The 21185-nt window shown below is 53.3% G+C and overlaps 1 protein-coding gene across 11 annotated transcripts in view; it reads right to left on the minus strand.

Moving 5' to 3' along the window:
* HDAC4 (histone deacetylase 4) overlaps positions 1-21185 on the minus strand; it is a 298724-nt gene that overhangs the window by 143708 nt on the left and 133831 nt on the right. For all 11 annotated transcript variants that reach the window (XM_070787003.1, XM_070787004.1, XM_070787001.1 and 8 more), the window contains one exon: positions 5023-5094. In XM_070787003.1, the coding sequence (XP_070643104.1) occupies positions 5023-5094 (72 nt within the window). The remainder of the gene's footprint in view (positions 1-5022; positions 5095-21185) is intronic.

Here is a 21185-nt window from a genome sequence, read left to right on the forward strand (position 1 = left end):
CCCAGCCCTGACCCTGCACTGACTTCCTTACCACCGAGCCCAAAGCGGGAGGGCAGGGGTGGAGCCTTGGGAAACGGGAGGAGGAGGAGGAGGAGAAACTGGACAAAAAGACAGCCTGATGTGTGCCATGTGAGAGGCTGTGAGCAGAGGAGACAGTCCCCTGGCCTGCGCAGAACAGAGACGAGCAGCGTCAGGACGGGCCCAGGACGAGGAAGCCCAAGTCCGCTCTCCCTTCCAGCACTGAGCAGGCGGCAGCCGTGGGGGCCCCCGAAGCTGGCATCAGGCCTTCACTGAGCCCCATCCCGACCCCAGGAGCCCAGCCTTACAGGAAAAGCACACAAGGGAGGGGCCAGCGGACAGTACAAGTGTGAGGCTTTGCCGTGGGAGGATTATGATACCGGGATGAACCGCTTCCCGCGGGGGAAGGGCCGGGCCAGCTGCTTTCCCCAGGCCACGTGGGTCCTCAGCTAGGCACCTGCCCCGCCTCTCCTCTCGCCAGAGGGAACCGACAACAAGAACAGCAAGACGTGCCTGGGAGGCATCCTGAGTTCCAGCCAGCCTCAAGTGGTCCCTGCTCCAAAGCCTGAGGAGGATCAAGCAATTCAGTAACCCTTGCACGGTGCGGTGGTCAGACGCTCGGAAAGATTCGGGAATCTGCGGCTGGAGCCAGACCTCACTTTTTCAAATCGGGTTTGGGTAAGTTCTTCAGAGTTTCGGCAGTGTCTTCAAGTTTCCATAATTCTCTTTAAAAAAATGACACCCTTGTTACACAGCCTTGAAAGGAAAGCTCGGGAACTCTGATGGAAACGCACATTTAGGGTGAGGGCAACGGTGCCCACGGCGAGGCTCCTGTGTGGTTGGCACCTCGTCCTAGTAGCTGGGCTGGCCTAGAGGTCCCTGGCCTTCTCTGAGAGGTGGCCCCTGCAGAGCAGAAATGGGCCCCTGCCCCGTCATGGACCCGCCGGCTGACCCTGGGGAAGCCGCGTTGCCCCTCGCCTCCGGTGGGGAGCGGGCCCTTGGCAGCCAGCACTCTGGTGCCTCTCGTGGGCCCCCAGGGCTGCTTCCTCCACGTTGCTCCCGGGAACAGGGGCTTCTCCTCCAGCCCCTGCACCCATCCAGCTGCTGAGCGTCTCCACGGTCCGGCTCCGAGGGAGCTCGCCTGCCGGGTCTGCAGCCAGCACCGCACACACTCACCACGAGGCCTCTTTTCCAGACTAAACATGCGCTGCCTTTATGATCAGGAAAAAAAGTATCTACTTTCAAAAAAAACTGAAAGTGATTCAGGAATGGAGGACTGAAGTGTTTGTAGAGTCCCCTGGCACAGCGGGCGTGCAAGCTCTCTGCCAGGGCCCAGCTCTCGCCTCCTCCTCTGCCCTCAAGTCCCACATCTCTCCCCACCATACTGTGAGCTTCCTGGGAGCCCACAGGGTGCCCGTCACTCTGCCTGCAACCCAAGTCCCCACCCAGGAAGGAAAAGACAATCCCCCCGGGAAGGATGAGGTGGTGACATTCCACTTCATCCAAAAAATGAGGAAATACGATAGATACTAACACAGATCCCCGGGTCGGGAAGATCCCCTGGAGAAGGGCATGGCCACCCACTCCAGTATTCTTGCCTGGAGAATCCCACGGACAGAGAAGCTTAGAGGACTACAGTCCATGGGGTTGTAAAAGAGTTGGACACAACTGAGCATGCACACACACACACACACATGCACACCCTCCCCCCCCGCCCCCCCGCAGAACAACAGTAATGGAGGAGCTGTTATGACCCAGTGGTAGGCAAACGGTTATATGTTTTCTCCCTTTTATAATAGAACTATTCACAACTAAAAACCTTAAAACAAGAAAAAAAAATGCAAAAAAGAGGGAAAGGCTTGTTAACATATAAAAAGTTAAGGGAGAAGGTGGAGAAATCAGAAAGAACCCCAAAACAAAGAGCATTTTAGCTTGTGCCTTCTACAATGCAAACTTTTCTGGTGAGAGAGATTCTTGTAGGAAGGAGCTCAAGTCTTGAGTCAAGGTGGCCCACAAATAGAAAGGCTGAACGGTGCTTTTTTATTGAAGTAAGACTTCACAAGGACTGACTGTGTTTAAAGAGAACCATGGTCAGAAAGGCTGTCGAGAGGGCTGCCTTTCACAGCCAGGAACAGACAAGAAACGCACGCGGTGGAGGTGGGGAGGGCCACGTGGGCGCTTGCCCGCGCACGGTAAAAGGCGCACATTCACGGGAGCAGGTTCCCACAGGGCTGCTGGAGTAACTCCTGCAAATCATACAGTTTGTTTTCACACCGCCAAGTGTCAAAAGAGTACTTTAAGCTCAACCAGGATTGACACAAAAACGCACCTGAAAATGTCTCTACTCCCGTATCACAAAAATGTGGCTCTAGGACCTTCCTGGTGGGCCAGCGGTTGAGAATCCGCCTGCCGACGCAGGGGACGCAGGCTCGGGCCCTTGGTCCTGAGGATTTCACGTGCCACGGGGCAGCCAAGCCTGTGAGCCACAACTACCTAGCCTCCGAGCTGCAACTACTCAGCCTGCGCGCCTGGAGCCTGTGCTCTGCAAGGAGAAGCCTCCACAACGAGAAGGCTGTGCCCCCGACTGGAGGAGCCCCTGCTCGCTGCAGCAAAGACCCAGCACAGCCAAACGTAAATAAATGTTCTATTTAAACGCGGCTTGACAGAAACTGTCAATACTGATTTTCAAATTATCATATGGGCTGAGATTCGTATTTCTTTGTTGAACGCACCGTACAGTGAGTGCTTATATAAATGGGGCCTGTGTGCTCGGTCGTGTCCCAACTCTTTGGGACCCCATGGACTGCAGCCCACCAGGCTCCTCTGTCCAGGGGATTCTCCGGGCAGGAATACTGGAGTGGGTTGCCATTTCCTTCTCCAGTACAGTGCTCAGAATGACCGAAAACATAGTCTTAAAGAACGCCTTTCGCTTCAGCAGCTTTTAAGGGGGAGCTCATGGCGAAGACTCCGTGGCCAGCGTGTGGCATGGGCAGCCCCCCGGCGCAGCCCTCCTCCTGCAGGCTGGTGCTCACGGGCATCTCTTCTCCAGGTTTTAGAGCCACACTGCACACACCGACCCGTGGGGTCACCAGCAAGTGCAGCGTCATCCTCTGACTCTGACCAACGGAATCTGGAGGTGCGGGGCTACTGGCTCCTGTGTCCTGGGGCCCCCTCCCCGACATGCCATCTCTGAAGTGGGGGGCTTCCCCAAAAGAGAGAGAAGGGGGGTAGCAGACAACAGGGGCTGTGCTGGGATCAGAGCCGGCACGGCCACGGCCCTGTCCACGCCATCTCCAGCGTCTGGCCGCCTGACGTCTACCCAGGGACCACCACGAACAGACACAGGCTTGGTCTGAGAATCCTGCAGAGACGACGTGATTATCCCATCCAGGACTGAAATCAAGACACTGGGCGGCGACACAGGCTTGGTCTCAGAATCCTGCAGAGACGACGTGATTATCCCATCCAGGACTGAAATCAAGACACTGGGCGGCTTGCTTGAAGCCACCCAGTCCGTGGGTCACCAGGATTCCAGGCCTCCCCCCCGCACCCCCCTCCAGAACTGCGGTCAGTGTTCGTACACGGAGCTGGGAGGCCCGCACGAAGTCTCCACCAGCAGGACATGCTTCTCAAGCTGGGAGGCGAACGGGAAGCCACCCACTTCCTGGCTCACTTGGGAACCACCTTTTCACAGTCTATCAAGCTACTGAAACCCCCTCCACCCACACCTGGGCAAGCATCAGGAGACTGCCTGGAGAGGCCTGAGCTACACAAGGACTCAGTGTTTAAACCAAAGCTGCCCTGGCCAGAGGAACTCAGGGAAAGGGAAAGCGGACCTCTGACTCTGCGGGGGTCAGACAGCACAGAGGAGCATTGCCAGCTGCTAGTTTCAGCCCTCCCCTCACCCCCCGCCATCCTGGGTGAACGTAACCCTGCTGGGCAGGGGGATGCCAGCCTGGGGCCACGGCACCTTCGAGGAGCACCACAGACACCTGAGCTGCATGTCTGGGGAGATGCCAGAGACGGCACTCGGCGGGCCTCCGAGAGTCGCTAGTGAAGAAAGGAGTCTCTCCTTTGACGCTTCCAGCTCAGCCGCGACTTCTTTCTGGCTGGATGGGGAAGGTGCAGCCACAGGCGGTGTGGCCGGGGGCCGGGGCAGAGGCAGGGGTCCGCGTGCCCCTCCTTGTCCCAGCCGGCCCTGCACACGCAGACAGCAGGCACAGTGGGCGCAGGCAGGCTGGCATCCAGGAGGTGCCACGGAGCGCAAACCACAGAGACAGGGGCCCTGCCTTCAGGACACGGCCAAGCCAGGCCCAGCAGTGCTGACCTCAAAACGCTGACAGTGGCTCCCTGCACCCACCCCAGGCCTTCTCGGGTCAGTTTTATTCTCAGTAAGGCCAAGGAGCCCGAGAGGAACGGATCCACTCTCTGAGCTGAAATCCCGGAGGATACCAGATGGAGGGTAAGCATTTTACTAGAAGGAGAAAGAAAAGCTTCCACAGCCGTGTAGATTAGGAAAACACTGCCCAGGGCATGGCATGCAGAAATAGCGTACACGGAATGAGAAATTCCTAACCACAGCCGACGCTTTTTGCTAATGAAAGAAGGAAAAGCTGATTCGAGAAACATCAATGACACTTTCCCCAGGAGCCTGGGGCCCTGGATCCAGTGAGACCTGCATGGCGGTGTCCCAGCTCCAGTGCAGGGCTCCTTCCTTTGAGGCCTGGAGTTAGACCCCACACGAGCAGTTCTCACCTTTGGGAAGAACACACCCTGTCGGAGCTCAGGACACAGACGACCCGGAATTCTCTGCCACTTAAGCAGCATTAAGCCGCGCCCATTTCATATCCAAAACCGTCGCCCTATCTTACCCTAGGAAAGAGCACGTGACCTCCTTGGACCTGAGACCCCACCCCTTTCTCTCCACAGACCCCCGGACAGTGGAGCCCCAGACACCCCTTTGGGGGCACCTAGTGTCCAGCATGGCTGGGGGAGTGGACTCACCGGTGCTGGGCATGTGGTTCACGCGGGCAGGGTTGAGCAGCTCCACCGGCTGGTCTCGGCCAGAAAGTCCATCTGGAGGACAAGAAAGCATTTGGCTTCAGAAACTGCTCGTGATTCAATGAAAGTATTTCACACGCGGAGTCTGCAAGGAGCACTTCCTTGCAGACAATGGAAATGCATGTGTCCTTCTCACTTTTATTTTTTTTTAATTTTATTTTTAAACTTTACATAATTACATAATTGTATAAGTTTTGCCAAATATCAAAATGAATCCGCCACAGATATACATGTGTTCCCCATCCTGAACCCTCCTCCCTCCTCCCTCCCCATACCATCCCTCTGGGTCGTCCCGGTGCACTAGCCCCAAGCATCCAGTATCGTGCATCGAACCTGGACTGGCAACTCGTTTCATACGTGATATTTTACATGTTTCAATGCCATTCTCCCAAATCTTCCCACCCTCTCCCTCTCCCACAGAGTCCATAAGACTGTTCTATACATCAGTGTCTCTTTTGCTGTCTCGTACACAGGGTTATTGTTACCATCATTCTAAATTCCATATAAATGCGTTATTATACTGTATTGGTGTTTTACCTTCTGGCTTACTTCACTCGGTATAATAGGCTCCAGTTTCATCCACCTCATTAGAACTGATTCAAATGTTTTCTTTTTAATTGCTGAGTAATACTCCACTGTGTATATGTACCATAGCTTTCTTATCCATTCATCTGCTGATGGACATCTAGGTTGCTTCCAAGTCCTGGCTATTATAAACAGTGCTGTGATGAACACTGGGGTACACGTGTCTCTTTCCCTTCTGGTTTCCTCAGTGTGTATGCCCAGCAGTGGGATTGCTGGATCATAAGGCAGTTCTATTTCCAGTTTTTTAAGGAATCTCCACACTGTTCTCCATAGTGGCTGTACTAGTTTGCATTCCCACCAACAGTGTAAGAGGGTTCCCTTTTCTCCACACCCTCTCCAGCATTTATTATTTGTAGACTTTTGGATCGCAGCCATTCTGACTGGTGTGAAATGGTACCTCAAAGTGGTTTTGATTTGCATTTCTCTGATAATGAGTGATGTTGAGCATCTTTTCATGTGTTTGTTAGCCCTCTGTATGTCTTCTTTGGAGAAATGTCTATTTACTTCTTTGGCCCATTTTTTGATTGGGTCATTCATTTTTCTGGAGTTGAGCTGTAGGAGTTGCTTGTATATTTTTGAGATTAGTTATTTGTCAGTTGCTTCATTTGCTATTATTTTCTCCCATTCTGAAGGCTGTCTTTTCACCTTGCTAATAGTTTCCTTTGATGTGCAGAAGCTTTTAAGGTTAATTAGGTCCCATTTGTTTATTTTTGCTTTTATTTCCAATATTCTGGGAGGTGGTCCTTCTCACTTTTAAAGGAGATGGGTTCTATTTTGATTTGGGGAATCAGAAAAAGAAAAGACCCTGTGCACAACAACCCAACCAGCTCGGATCTCCAATAGAACAAACACCAGTTTCTGGCCTGCGGGCGTCTGGCCGAGGCCAACAGCCAGCTGACAGCCATGGAGCGTTTCTGGAGCGACCGCGAGTGGTAGGGCAGCACACACAGAGGAGCTGCTCACCGCCTTCCCAGACACAGCGCCGGGGCCCAGGGCCACTGAGCCACAGCCCCCGAGGCCCCGCCGAGCGCACGCAGGCTGCTCCCGCTCTTGGGACAGGTGAGGAAACCAAGACTCCCAGACCCGCTCCCGGGAAAACCCCAGGCCAGGCTCCCAGAGCTGAAGGGACCGTTTCTGACGAGTTTACCTTTCGACTGTGTTCTGACCACAACGATGGCAGAACCGGAACCACACGTGCCTTTCACTCGGCACAGGCTGCCATCAGACCACATCCTCCCACGGATGAGAAGGAAACACCGGGAAGACTTCCAGGAATCACACTTGGCATGTAAAATTAGCCTCAACGATGGGTGTGAATGCCCGCGGTACAAGGGCGTCATCAGACGCTGGCATGTGGTCACTCTCGCTACTGACTTTCGCGGGAAATCACTGGTTTCCCAGAGCAGCCGTCAGCTCCCTCGGGCCAGCTTACAAACTGGGACGAAAGCAAGTAAGATAAGAGCAGGTCTACCAACTTTATCCTAAAGCCTTGCTTTTCACCCCAAATGGACGTCACCTCGTGGCCTTTGACTGCATTATTCCCTGACCCTTCGACTGCATGATTCCGTGACCCTGGCGTGTCTTTGGAGACGGTCAAAATCCAAGGACAAACACCATGACCCTGAGGAGACCCCACAGCGTCTCCTGAGGAAGCAGGGAGGCCTCTGCGGCGTTGTGGGCCTGGAGCTCTCTGCTCACGGCATGACGGACCCCACACATGAGCCGATATTTGGCCTGCCCGCCCAGGCCAGGGAAGGGAACCGCTGGGCTCCGTTCTCGGGCTGGGCCGGCTTGTGCTTCACACGCTGCAAATCCGAGCCCTACGTGGACATCCTCCCAGCCCTGCTGAATGAGGTCAGGCAGGAAAGCTGCGCGGGAAGACTATCCCCCCTCAGTGTGAGGGCGGAGGAGGCGTCCTGCCTCTTGGGAGGTGTCTCCGCATGAAACCCTCTGACAGCTGACTCCACAGAGGGGCCATCGGCGGCTGGAGCCCAGCTTCGACGCCCGCAGTGTGGAGCCGGGAAGCTGGGAGAGCCCGCGGTGCCGTGCACACGGCCCACATCTCCCCGCTCCTCCACAGACCACCCCATCAGCCTGATGCCACCAGCAAACTCCATGCTCCTCACTCCGAAAGGGGGATGTCAGAGGCCCAGACGTGAGAGGTCTCCTTGCAGAAGGCAGCAGACAGGACGGCAGGGGGCAGGACCTGAATCAAGGCGGGACTGAGCACTGGGAGATGAGGCCACGGGAGGACACACAAGCGCCAGGCCTCCTCTCCCCGCCTGCTGGCGGCTCAGGGAGCCTGAGGCTGCCAGTCCAGGGCGTGCGGCCCGGGCATGAGAGGAGGACTCCTAAGGTCAGGACTCCTAAGGTCACAGGGTGACGACCCAGACTGAGAACACGGAGGCGTGCAGGGCCACCTCGAGCCCCTGGGGGATTCAGACCCGGACACAGAGGGCAGATGCATCGGGTCCACAGACGGGGGCGGCAGGGCCCCGAGCAGGCAGGCAAGCTCAGCAGGCACACGACTGTGTCAGGCACGGACATCAGCCCCGGGGACGTCACTCTGTGTCACATCGGTGACCAGAGCCGGTGACGAGTACCCCCGGGGGCCTCACAATCCAGGTCCTGGTCTCAGGGCTCACAAAACAAAGCTGTTCAGTTCAGCTCAGTCGCTCAGTCGTGTCCGACTCTTTGCGGCCCCATAGACTGTAGCATGAGCTTACCCAAACTCATGTCCATCGAATCAGTGATGCCATCCAACCATCTCATCCTCTGTCGTCCCCTTCTCCTCCTGCCCTCAATCTTTCCCAGCGTCAGGGTCTTTTCCAATGAGTTGGCTCTTCGCATCAGGTGGCCAAAGTATTGGAGTTTCAGCTTCAGCATCAGTCCTTCCAGTGCATATTCAGGGCTGGTTTCACAGAGCAGAGGTTCCTTCTTCAAGGTCATGGGTATCAGTCTTTCTTTTACAGCTTTTCCTTTCTGTGTCAGGTTTAAGAAGCTCTTCCTCCCGAGGAGGTTGCAAAGATACTTTACCTTACTGCCATCGGAGAGTGTCGTGGCTTTTCCCTTTTGTGTGTAAATCTCATCTCTCTGGTATTGCTTTTGTATATGGTATAAAGTGCGTCTTTTTTTTTTTTCTTCTATGAGAACAGCCAAATGTCCCATTACCATTATTAAGAAGCCTTACTTTCAGGACCTTTCGGCAACACTGATTCTGTTACAAGCCAAACTTCTGTCCTTTAGGCCACCTTGTTCATACCTGTGCCAATAGTCACACTAACAGCCATAACTTGACACCAGGTCTTACCACCCAGCCAGGTGGGAGCCTCTGCCTTCTGCAAAATCACCCTGGGCGGTACTGGGCCTTAACCACAGAAATCTGAGAATCAGTTAAGTCCCAAAGAAAGGAAAAAAGAGAGATGGGGAGACAGAGAGAAAAAGGAAGGGAGGGCGTTGTTTTTTTCAGACTAAAAAGTCTCTTATTGATCCGTACATGACTCAAATGCCTCCTACCCCCGCAAAAAACGGCACTGGGGTCTCTTCCCCAGCCCTCCCCTCGGCTGCCGACACAACACCCCACAACAGTGCAGCTGGAGCGCAGAACAGGGAGAGGGGTGTTCACGCCCAGGGAGCCAGCCCGGGAGAGGCAGCAGAGCCTCAGAGCCGGGCCCAGACTCCCAGGGCCCCGATCCACACGTCCGACTTCGAGGCAGAGCTGGGGTCGCCAGCGGCCTCCCCGTCCTCCTGTGAAGGAGGAGACCTTGGCAGATGAACAGCCGTTCCCTCGGCCTGAGGTCAGAGCCTGCTGCCCCCTGATGGGCCCAGAACTGGGACCCCCTCGGTGCCCCAGACCCCTCTGTGAAGGGCAATGGCGGGGACAGGACATGCACTGTGAGGGGCCGGGAAAGAGAGAATCGGGGAGGGAGCAAAGAAGAAGAAAAGGGAAGCCTGACTGGGACCCCACTGTGCCCAGACTTTGGGAGCAGAGAACCTTGGCAGTACCGTGTCTCCCAACCCATGAACACAGAGCATCACTTCATCTCATTTCTCTCAAAACGGTTTTAGCCTTTTGAGTGCAGAGATCTTGAACATCTTTAGATTTATTGACAGACACTTGATACCTGAAGTAAAATATTATGTAACCCATGGACTGTCGCCTGCCAGGCTCCTCCATCCATGGGATTCTCCAGGCGAGAGTACTGGAGTGGGTTGCCATTTCCTTCTCCACGGGATTTTCCCGACCCAGGGATCGAACTCAGGTCTCCCATGTTGCAGGCAGACGCTTTACGCTCAGAGCCACGACAGAAGCCCCAAAATATTATGTATAGTACTTTAAATTTTAATTGCTATTTGCTGGTATGTAGAAATACAATCAATGCTTATATGGTAGCTTTGCACTATAGCGTCTTGCTAATCAACCCACATTCATTCTAATCACTCACTCTAAGTTATTTTGAACTTTCTACATGCGGAACCACGTCACTTCTGATAATGACTGTTCTTGCTTTCCAGACCTGCAGCCTTTTTATGCCTTTTTCTCACCTTATTCTACAGCTCAGACTTAGGGTACATTATTGAACAGAATGTATTCTGGCATATTGAGTGCTACACTCAATATGCCAGCAAATTTGGAAAACTCAGCAGTGGCCACAGGACTGGAAAAGGTCAGTTTTCATTCCAATCCCAAAGAAAGGCAATGCCAAAGAATGCTCAAACTACCGCACAATTGCACTCATCTCACATGCTAGTAAAGTAATGCTCAAAATTCTCCAAGCCAGGCTTCAGCAATATGTGAACCGTGAACTTCCAGATGTTCAAGCTGGTTTTAGAAAAGGCAGAGGAACCAGAGATCAAATTGCCAATATCTGCTGGATCATGGAAAAAGCAAGAGAGTTCCAGAAAAACATCTATTTCTGCTTTATTGACTATGCCAAAGCCGTTGACTGTGTGGATCACAATAAACCATGGAAAATTCTGAAAGAGATGGGAATACCAGACCACCTGATCTGCCTCTTGAGAAATTTGTATGCAGGTCAGGAAGCAACAGTTAGAACTGGACATGGAACAACAGACTGGTTCCAAATAGGAAAAGGAGTTCGTCAAGGCTGTATATTGTCATCCTGTTTATTTAACTTATATGCAGAGAAAATCATGGGAAACGCTGGGCTGGAAGAAACACAAGCTGGAATCAAGATTGCCGGGAGAAATATCAAGAACCTCAGATATGCAGATGACACCACCCTTATGGCAGAAAGTGAAGAGGAACTCAAAAGCCTCTTGATGAAAGTGAAAGTGGAGAGTGAAAAAGTTGGCTTAAAGCTCAACATTCAGAAAACGAAGATCATGGCATCCAGTCCCATCACTTCATGGGAAATAGATGGAAAACAGTGGAAACAGTGTCAGACTTTATTTTTCTGGGCTCCAAAATCACTGCAGATGGTGACTGCAGCCATGAAATTAAAAGACGCTTACTCCTTGGAAGGAAAGTTATGAACAACCTAGATAGCATATTCAAAAGCAGAGACATTACTTTGCCAACAAAGGTTCGTCTAGTCAAGGCTATGGTTTTTCCTGTGGTCGTGTATGGATGTGAGAGTTGGGCTGTGAAGAAGGCTGAGCGCCGAAGAATTGATGCTTTTGAACTGTGGTGTTGGAGAAGACTCTTGAGAGTCCCTTGGACTGCAAGGAGATCCAACCAGTCCATTCTGAAGGAGATCAGCCCTGGGATTTCTTTGGAAGGAATGATGCTAAAGCTGAAACTCCAGTCCTTTGGCCAACTCATGTGAAGAGTTGACTCATTGGAAAAGACTCTGATGCTGGGAGGGATTGGGGTCAAGAGGAGAAGGGGACGACAGAGGATGAGATGGCTGGATGGCATCACTGACTCGATGGACATGAGTCTGAGTGAACTCCGGGAGTTGGTGATGGACAGGGAGGCCTGGTGTGCTGCCATTCATGGGGTCGCAAAGAGTCGGACACGACTCAGTGACTGATATGATCTGATCTGATTGAACAGAAACAGTGAAAGGGAACACCCTTGTCTGGCTTGCCATCTTACTGGGAATGTTTGCAACTATTTCACCAGCAAGTATAACATTTGTTGTCGGTTTCTGACATAAGTTTATTAGTTTAAGAAAAGTTCCCTTCTATTTCTACTTTGCAAAGACTACTTTAAAATCATGTGTGTGTGCTTAACTTTATTAAACTTTTCTGTATCAATTCATACAGTTAAATAATTTCCCTTTTCATCTGATAATTTCCTTTTCTCGTGTCTAACCAACTTGCATTTCTGGGATAAATGGACTTGGTCAGGTCCAGTGAATTCTGAGACAAAAGGAAAGGCCGAAGTCATACAGATAGATGGAATTTGAGCGAGGTCTGAAATCTGTTCTACTTTCGATTCCAAAGCATTGGCAACCCCACCTCGTGTTTCTGCCTTAGTTCCATACTTGCTCTGTTGTCATGTACGGAAAAGAACAGGAACAGGTACTATTCTGAAAGGCGCTCAGTGGGGCTTTTTCAATGCAGGTCTCCAACATGAAGCGGGGAAGACAAGGCTGCCTGTCACCCGGTTCGTTTTTTTAATTTTTAGAATTGTTTTATTATCCTTATTGCTGTTTTATTCATCTTTATTTTTTGGCCATGCCACAAGGCACGTGGGGTCTGAGCTCCTGGACCAGGGACTGAACCGTGCTGGCGCTGACCAGCCGGGTGGACGCCCGTCCCCCAGGCCTCTCCACAGTGGGGGTGCTCGCTCGTTCCCCTTCCATACAGTGCTCATTGGAAGAAAGCCACGATGAGCTGCCCACACATGTCAAAAGGGCCCAAGCTCTCCTCCCCACACTCCCCAGGAGCTAGGAAGAGTGGACCTGCTCCTGAGGAGGCTGCAGGAACACAGGGACCCAGGGGAGCCCAGTCGTGGGACCCCCGGAAGGAGGCAGGAGCGGGTGCAGGGCGGCAGGGCCAGGCCAGAACCCTGGCTGGGGCTCAGCGGGGCGGGCGGGAGGCCGGCCGTCGGTCTGCGTCTCCTGGACGCATGCTCCCAGAAGGTCAGCGTGCGAGTTACTTCTGTACCTCCAGGGCTCCAGAGCCTGGTGAGAAGCTGGTACATCTCAGTAAGAATGATGGTCTTAGTCCCCCCTTTCCCCTCCCTCCCCGTGAACTTGGTATTACAGGGAACTTGCTAGAAGGTCTGCAAAGGAAAGGGGGTTCCTTCCCAGCATGTGTCTGAGTTTGGGGTTTCCCTCTGCCGCCTGGATACTGAAGGCTCCCGGGCACACGTCTGCGATGAGGGTCCGAGGGTGAGGTGGCCCCGATTCCTGGACGTGGGGCCTCAGCCGAGGAGAAGGCTTCCAGATCTGGAGCCACACGTGGGCCGGGCCTGGCGGACTGGGGCCGTCTGAGGGAAGGCGCTCAGTGCCCTGGGTGTGGGGCCACCACGAGGGCCGATCCTCCTGGACAGACGCCCCGGGTCCTTCCAGACGGACTCGAGGAGAAAAGACAGGCTCCTGCGGTGGGGATGTGTGCGTTGGTGAGCACACGCTCCAGGATGCGTGCGTTGCTGTGTGTGTGGTGCTTTCAACTTGACAGAAGAGAGCTTTATAAAAATCGGCCCTGCTTTATAAGAGGACAAAACCAGCAGGCAGTCCTTGCATCTGGTCAGAAGCTTGCTGACCGAGCCCCAGTGAGGACGGAAGGGACCGGCCTGGGCGGGAGGGTGGGCGCACAGGCTGGGGTCTGCGGGCCAGGCTCACCTGCTGACCCCCGCCCTGGCCCGGGGGCTGCTCAGCCCCTCCTGTGATGTACAAGTCTGTGCGGAGCAGGTGGGTGTCACAGGACACCAGCGTGCCCTGCCCCTGACCCATGGACTGTGGCACCCTCTCACTGGGAGCCTGACCCTCTTGCTCATTCACACCACGGAAGGTGGCTCAGTAGACTGAGATGTCACAGCCACAAATGGCTCATGAGGTGAGAACACACTTTCCTCCCCCCAGGCCCCTTCGCCTGACGTGGAGGGGTCTCTAATGCCTGCTCGGGCAGGACTTGGCCCCTCCTATCCTGGCCTCCAGGCTCTCCGCTCCCTGCCTTCTTTGCCAACAGGCCCTCGGGCACCCCTCTCCCTCCCAGTCCACGTCCCACGGGGCCCCCACCCAGCTGATACCAGCCCCGCTCCAGGCTCCATAAACTGAGGACGGCCAGGCGGGCGCCTCCCCCGCGAGCTCTGCTAAGAGCCAACAGCATCCCGAACCATTAGATGCTTCTTGTCCTCATCATGCAAGTTGTGGAAGAATAGCCCAGTTCTATAATAAAGCTTGTGTGTGCCCATTAATGTGAATTAAACTTTAATGAGCTAAGTGTTATGAATTCCTGAGGCACGGCCAATACCGTTTGCGGATATTTATTAAGAGAAAATAAAAACGGAAGCGGGACCTTTTTCCTCTAGAGCAGTATTTTTCCTGCAGAAAAAGCAGGCAAACTTCACAAAGGTCAAGGCTGATCTATGAGGTTTTCTTGCCCTTCCCCTGAAAATCAAATCTCCTCCAGCTAGCTACCAGATTATAGGAAATACGCATTGAAAGGAACAGGTTCAGTCAGGGCCACCAGGAGGCTCCGATCCGGCAGGCGGGAAGGAGAGGACGGCAGGTCAAATGCCCCGGCTCCCCAGGGTGGTGGGCAAGCCACTGCAGGCTAGGGACTGCAGCTCAGGGGCTCAGGCCCAGGTCTGCACCTCGACTTGAAAAAGCGACAAACACAACGAGCAAAGTGGACCACAGCTTGGGTGTAAGGTGATATTTGGGAATTATTATTCATTTTGTTGAGTGTGATAAGGGGATTCCACCTGCTAGAAACACACACCAAAGTGTCTCTGGGCGAGTGCTGTGACATTTGGGATTTGTTTTAAATTCCCCAGGAGATAAAGCTTGGGGAGGGGGGCCTGATGAAGTGGGAATGGTCAGAAAGCCTGGGGTTTTGATGGGCACAGGGGGCTCTCGCTGCACCAACTAAAGCTCATCTTTTTTTCCTGAAATTCTTCACAGTAAGAGTTTCCGAGAGGCACCAACACAAGTCCGTGCTTCCTGTTCAGTAGCGTCTGTCCTCACTTCACAGAGGCCGGCGCATCAGTCTAACCAGTTCTCTCAAGAGCATTCCTAACCATCTCCAGCGATTACCAGCCCCTAGCTGTGCAGGCCGGAGAAGGCGATGGCACCCCACGCCAGTGTTCTTGCCTGGAGAATCCCAGGGACGGAGGAGCTTGGTAGGCTGCAGTCCATGGGGTCGCGGAGGGTCAGACATGACTGAGCGACTTCACTTTCATGCATTGGAGAAGGCAATGGCAACCCCCACCAGTGTTCTTGCCTGGAGAATCCCAGGGACGGGGGAGCCTGGTGGGCTGCCGTCTATGGGGTCGCACAGAGTCGGACAAAACTGAGCGACTTCACTTTCCTTTTTCACTTTCATGCATTGGAGAAGGAAATGGCAACCCACTCCAGTGTTCTTGCCTGGAGAATCCCAGGGACGGGGGAGCCTGGTGGGCTGGGGTCTATGGGGTCACACAGAGTTGGACACGACTAAAGTGACTTAGCAGCAGCAGCTGTGCAGGCAAGCGTACCCTCCAAACACACATTCAACTCAGCGAAGGGGTCAAGAAATGGGTATTTCCTGCTGTATCAGTAAACACGGATGCCGTGGTCATCAGCGATTCCGGCCCTCCAAAAGTGAATTTCTGAGTCCTGAGGGCACTCAGGAAGGAGAACAATACCTGCAACACGGCAGCCACCGGGCTGCAGCCACGCCCTGCAGGCAAGCACCCAGGAGCTCAGGACGCTGGCCCCAGAGAGCTGGGGTACACGCGAAAGGAGTGATTTCAGTGAGCCCAGACTCTCCCATCTTCCCGTAGAAAAGCACTAAATCCCTGAAACTGGGTTATCTGGTTTCCTTTACTTAACAATGACCTCGTGATGTTCAGACCACCTGCCCTTTGTTGTAAAACTTCTACATAACCTGGCTCCTCCCCTTGCCTCCTCAGAGCAGCTCTCTCAGGGCTACTGAGATGCTGTCTCCCCGACTTGAAGTCCTAAAAATCCTTGCGGAATAAAGTGTAACTCTCAACTCTGAGGCTGTGACCACTTTGCAAGGTGATTGGATCCTGGGCTCCTGAGACGCATGGGACACAGACCCCAGCTGATGTCAGGCTGACCTCAGCCCTGGTCAGGGTGGACTGGCCCTCACCTATGTGAGACACGACCCACAGACCAGAAAGCCGGGTCATGAGGAAGGACATGCAGTGAGCATGATCACGAGCTTCCAGGAGGGGCCTGGACCACAGAGCTGCCGGCGGTGGAGCACATGCTGTCACATCCCCGGGGTTCACATCCAGCTGGAGCTGCAGGAGGGGAAGGAGGGAAGGCCGGGGAGGGATGCTTCGCGGGTGGGTAGTGCTGGAGCCCTGGAGGCCAGACAAAGGCCGGCTCTGTCCTCCCTGACCCAGGGCCGCGTTTCCTGGAGGGAGTTTCCCAGCCCGCCTTTCGGACGACGGTCCTCCAGGGACCGTCTGCCCCTCCGCAGCCTCCCCAGGTGGAGCCCACAGCTCTCAGCTGTCCCCACAGCCTGGCCCAGCTCAACCGTTAATAAGTGATTTAGAAAATCAGGAGAGAATATCCTAAGCCCGCCTTTGAAAACAGATCTGTCTCTGCTCAGGGGAGGATGTCCATCTGCCCTGCGGGGAGGACGCGATTGGGTGAGTCATTCCAAAGCTGCTTGCTAGAGCTCCGGAGGCAGACAAGGGAAATGACCTCGGAGGCAGAATGTGCAGATTCTCAGAGTCCGAGTAAGAAATCATAGACGACAGAAGGTCCACAGGGGCCCGAGCAGGCGCATACGGTGAACCTGAATCTCCGTGACTTAAGAAGAACGGCAAAAAGTAACACAGCTCTGAGGCCCACCTGTCGATAAGCAGGCTTCCTCCAGCTGCTCAGACCAGCCCGCACGCCTCTGAAAAGCCACAGGCAAACCTGCCTCCGTGAATTCTGCAGGCTTCCTACTTTCTGACTAACGACCTCTGAACTGCCGAGCAGCCTAATGGACATAACTCCCCGAGGCCACCCCCTCACTGGGACACAGCGGCCCTCTGCGTGGGACAAGGCCACGTCCTGGAGCATGCGTGGCCCCGGGGTATTCGGGGTCCGCCAGGCCAGGCTTCCCCTGAACACGGAGGGTGGTCAGTGGTCATGTCGCTTCAACCCAGGCTCAGTTTCCTCGTGTGTCAAGTGGGGATGTAAACTGACCCAGGGGTAAATAAAGGAACGTGAATGAAGGACGAGGCACATGACATGCCCCTCCCACTTCACCTGCCCCTCTGTGACACGCGCGGCCCTGTCTGCATGCAGAACCAATGCACGCCCAGTCCCACGGCAGCTGATGGGACGAAGCATCTCCTGAAACTCTGAGTCAGCGAGGAAAACCACTGGACGGATGAGCCGGTACCCAGCCCGCCTTCCACACCGCCGAGCGTTAAAGACTAGCTGGAAGGTGTTGGTGGTTAAGCAACAGGAAGCCAGAAAAGAGGTGCCTGTTAATAAGCAGCTTGTGAGAAGTGAGTCACGAACGCAGAACAATAAACCCACAACGGCCATTTGGAGTGCGTTCATGGGGGATGCACCCTGCAGGCTCTGGGGGCACGGACTCCTGTGCTGGGAGGTCACGGCCCGAGGAAGGCAGCAGAGGACTGGCATGGGAGTGGCAGCAGGCCAACAGCTGCAGGAGCTGCCCGGACCTGGGCCGCCTCCGCCGGCGCAGCACCTGCGCCAGCCTCCCCTTGCAGCCATGATCATCTCAAGTCAACTTACAAGTGCAGCTGAGGGGCCACTGCGGAGTGGACGGGGAGGCCTGCAACACGGGCTTTGAACCTTCTCAGGATGTCTGCCTTTCTCTCATGTTTGTGCTGCCTAATAATATACAGCTTGTAGTTTTGTTTTTTTTTTTTAATGATTTCCATTGTCTTAATTTTCTAAAAGGTAGCTTTATAGAAACAAGAGGGGACGTGCAGCCACCCCTGCGGAGGCACAGTCCCCTGGAGGGTTCCTGCAGCCGTGGCTGCACCGTCACCTGCTCTGAACCGCACGTGAACCCCTCGTGGCCGAGAGGATGCTGTCTCGCTGCACTAGCTGCAGGTCGTTCAAAGGTGTCCACGCACGCAAGAGAATGGCATCATTATGTACGCAAGAGAACGTCATCGTTATTATTTAACTCAAAACTCCCCAGCACACGCCTTCCTCCAGTAAAGCTAGCTTTCGCAGGCCCTGTGAAAAGCTGGTGTACAAGCAGCAGAATCACCATTACATTTTGTTACACACAATATGGATCCACTCTACAGAGTGCAGCTTCTCCCGAAACAAGACGAACTGAACCTTATCATTATTCCTCTTAGAACCATTTTTATACAACGCGAACTTCAGTTTCTAAAAATACAGCGATTGCACTCCACTGTGTTCTATTTTAACCTTCTAAAAATAGAGCTACTGACAGGAGCAGCAGTTTGCTGTTAGACACTAGCTGTGCGGATGTCGGTGACAGGATATGGATTTCTGTCCTTTGCCTTCTCTTCCGTGGGTGGCCTGAGCGATTGCCGGGGAGCCCAGGCACGCTGGTGGGCGGCACCGAGGCTTGGCTGGGTTCACCAAGACCGGGTGCCCGGCCCAGATCTGCTCCTGGGTGCCCCTGACCTCACACGAATGACCTGACCTCACTTTCCACCTCCGTAAAATGGGCAACGCGGCGGTCCTCACCCCGCAGGGCAGACGGGACGAGAAGAGGCTCCCAGGTCACCCCGAGTGACCCCAGGCCCACGGGGCAGGCTGCCTGGGAAACCCCAGCCCCTGGGCCAGGCATGCCCCTCCCGCCAGCAGGCGGGTTAGTTCTCAGAAGATTTAGCCGTAACTCAAGAGGCACAGGGAAGGAGCGGAATAGGAGGGCAGCTCTGCCCCTGGAGCCCCGGAGTCCTGTGGAGCCCTCATGGGCCGGGCCCAGGGGCCCCTGCCGGCCACCCCCACCCTGCTGCTCCCAAGTACAGACGTGGCCCCCAGCCACACTGGAAAGTGCCAGACTGCTTCCCAGTCGGCAGTATGTTAAAAATGGCTGTTTCAAACAACCTTCCAAATTTTGAAAGCTTCATAGTTCTAAAAACAGAGAGATATCCAAATTTTTAGACGATACTCTCTATCTTCTGTATTCCATATGGACTAATTTTTGAAAGAAGAAGAAAGTAGGAACAAAGCATTTCTCTCCTCCTCCCCTCAACACAGACACGCACACTCTGGCCACGCAGACGGTGCTCTAAAGGCACGTCACCCGCGAACGCTCACTCGCCCTCGGTTTGGAAACCGCACACCCCAGGCTGGGACTTGAACTCACTGCCTTTTAAGTGAAATCACACAGGTGGTCTCTGGACTTAATGAAGCTCGGGTTTTTTATGTCTTTTCACAGGAAGAATTCAGTGAGAGACAAAAGTTCTAGGTAGGAAAGTGAATTTATTTAGAAACAAACCTCGCAGACAGTGAGCGAGCCATCTCTGAAGGCGAGAGGCCCTGAAATACGAGGTGGGCAATTTATGGGCTGGGCGATCTCATAGGCTGATGAGTGAGGGGGTTATTCAAACTATTTTGGGAAAAGAGGTGGGGATTTCCAGCAATTGGGTCACCACCCACTTTTTGGCCTTACATGGTCATGTTGCTTACATTTGTGCACTATTTAGCATATGCTGATGTAAGTTTGGGTAAACTCCAGGAGTTGGTGATGGACAGGGAGGCCTGGCATGCTGCGATTCACGGGGTTGCAGAGTCGGACATGACTGAGTGGCTGAGCTGACTGAACTGATGTATCATAATGAGCGTACAATGATGCTCAAGGTCTCAGTTCAGTTCAGTTCAGTCGCTCAGTCGTGTTCGACTCTTTGCAACCTCATGAATCGCAGCACGCCAGGCCTCCCTGTCCATCACCAACTCCTGGAGTTCACTGAGACTCACGTCCATTGAGTCAGTGATGCCATCCAGCCACCTCATCCTCTGGCATCCCCTTCTCCTCCTGCCCCCAATCCCTCCCAGCATCAGAGTCTTTTCCAATGAGTCAACTCTTCACATGAGGTGGCCAAAGGACTGGAGTTTCAGCTTCAGCATCATTCCTTCCAAAGAAATCCCAGGGCTGATCTCCTTCAGAATGGACTGGTTGGATCTCCTTGCAGTTCAAGGGACTCTCAAGAGTCTTCTCCAACACCACAGTTCAAAAGCATCAATTCTTTGGCGCTCAGCCTTCTTCACAGTCCAACTCTCACATCCATACATGACCACAGGAAAAACCATAGCCTTGACTAGACGGACCTTTGTTGGAAAAGGTCTACAGGAAGTCAAATCTTCCACCATCTCGGACCTACGTGGCTCTAATCAGCTTTTGTCATGCCCTATGGATATGGATATTGTTTTAAATATTGTGCCCTGCTCCCTGCTCGCCTATTTCAGTTTCAGGATGAACAGCCCCCTGGCCTGGGAGGACAGAGGCTCTACCTGGCTAAGCTGCCTGAACCTCTCACTGCCCAGCAAGTGTCCTGGGCGCCCACAGTAGAGGAGCAAAGCAAGAGCCTGGGGCATATTTCTATCCCCAAAGTTTACCTCCTTGATGGATTGCACTGAACTGATGACATATCTTCATTTTCTCATAAAATATTATAATCATTGGAACAGAGTCATTTCCTATCCCTCAAAATTCAACACAGATGTGAAATCATGTATGTAGCCCTCCACTGTATTAATTTACCAACAACAAATAGAATCACGAGACAAAGGAAATCTGCAGAAATTTCACCAAACCAAAACCAAAAAAAAAGGAGCCTTTCTTAATCTATAACCGATTCCTTTGGTTCTTATACCTATACAGACAGATTATGTCTGACTGCTTAGGCATGAGGGCAATCTGTAATGAAATGAAAATGAGCACCGTTAGGTGGGTACTCAGTTATGACTGATGGAGCATTAAAGTAACCGCAGACAATTAGAAAGACTGGCAAACCTTTTAATGCAACTGCAGGAAAGAGGAACTGGGAAATAACAGTGGTCAAATCTGGGCTGCTTGCTTGATGATCTGAATTAACAGGGGCACCTGTAGCAAAATCCGATTCACGCTTTGGGAAACACGGCTACTGTGAGCACTCAACACATAGAGGTGAACAAGACATAGAATCGACGACAAATTGACTAAGACACAAAATCGGGAGCCTCTGGGCTTCTGAGCCGGGTTAGGTTTAAGTCATCCAGAGAATTTTATACAATTCTCAGATTACCTAAGAAGAAACACCGGACTCAGAGCTAACATTTCAACCAAAAGATCCAAGAGACAATAAATACGCCTTAAAACAGCTGAGTGAAATACAAGTCACCCGCAGTTCTATACCCCGCTAAACTATCATTCAAGACAAAGAAAAGGACATTTTTCTGACAAGCAGAAACTGAGAAAGTTTACCCCAAACAAAC

This window comes from Bos indicus, chromosome 3 (genome assembly GCF_029378745.1).
Source record: "Bos indicus isolate NIAB-ARS_2022 breed Sahiwal x Tharparkar chromosome 3, NIAB-ARS_B.indTharparkar_mat_pri_1.0, whole genome shotgun sequence".
In the NCBI taxonomy this organism is placed as follows: Eukaryota; Metazoa; Chordata; class Mammalia; order Artiodactyla; family Bovidae; genus Bos; species Bos indicus.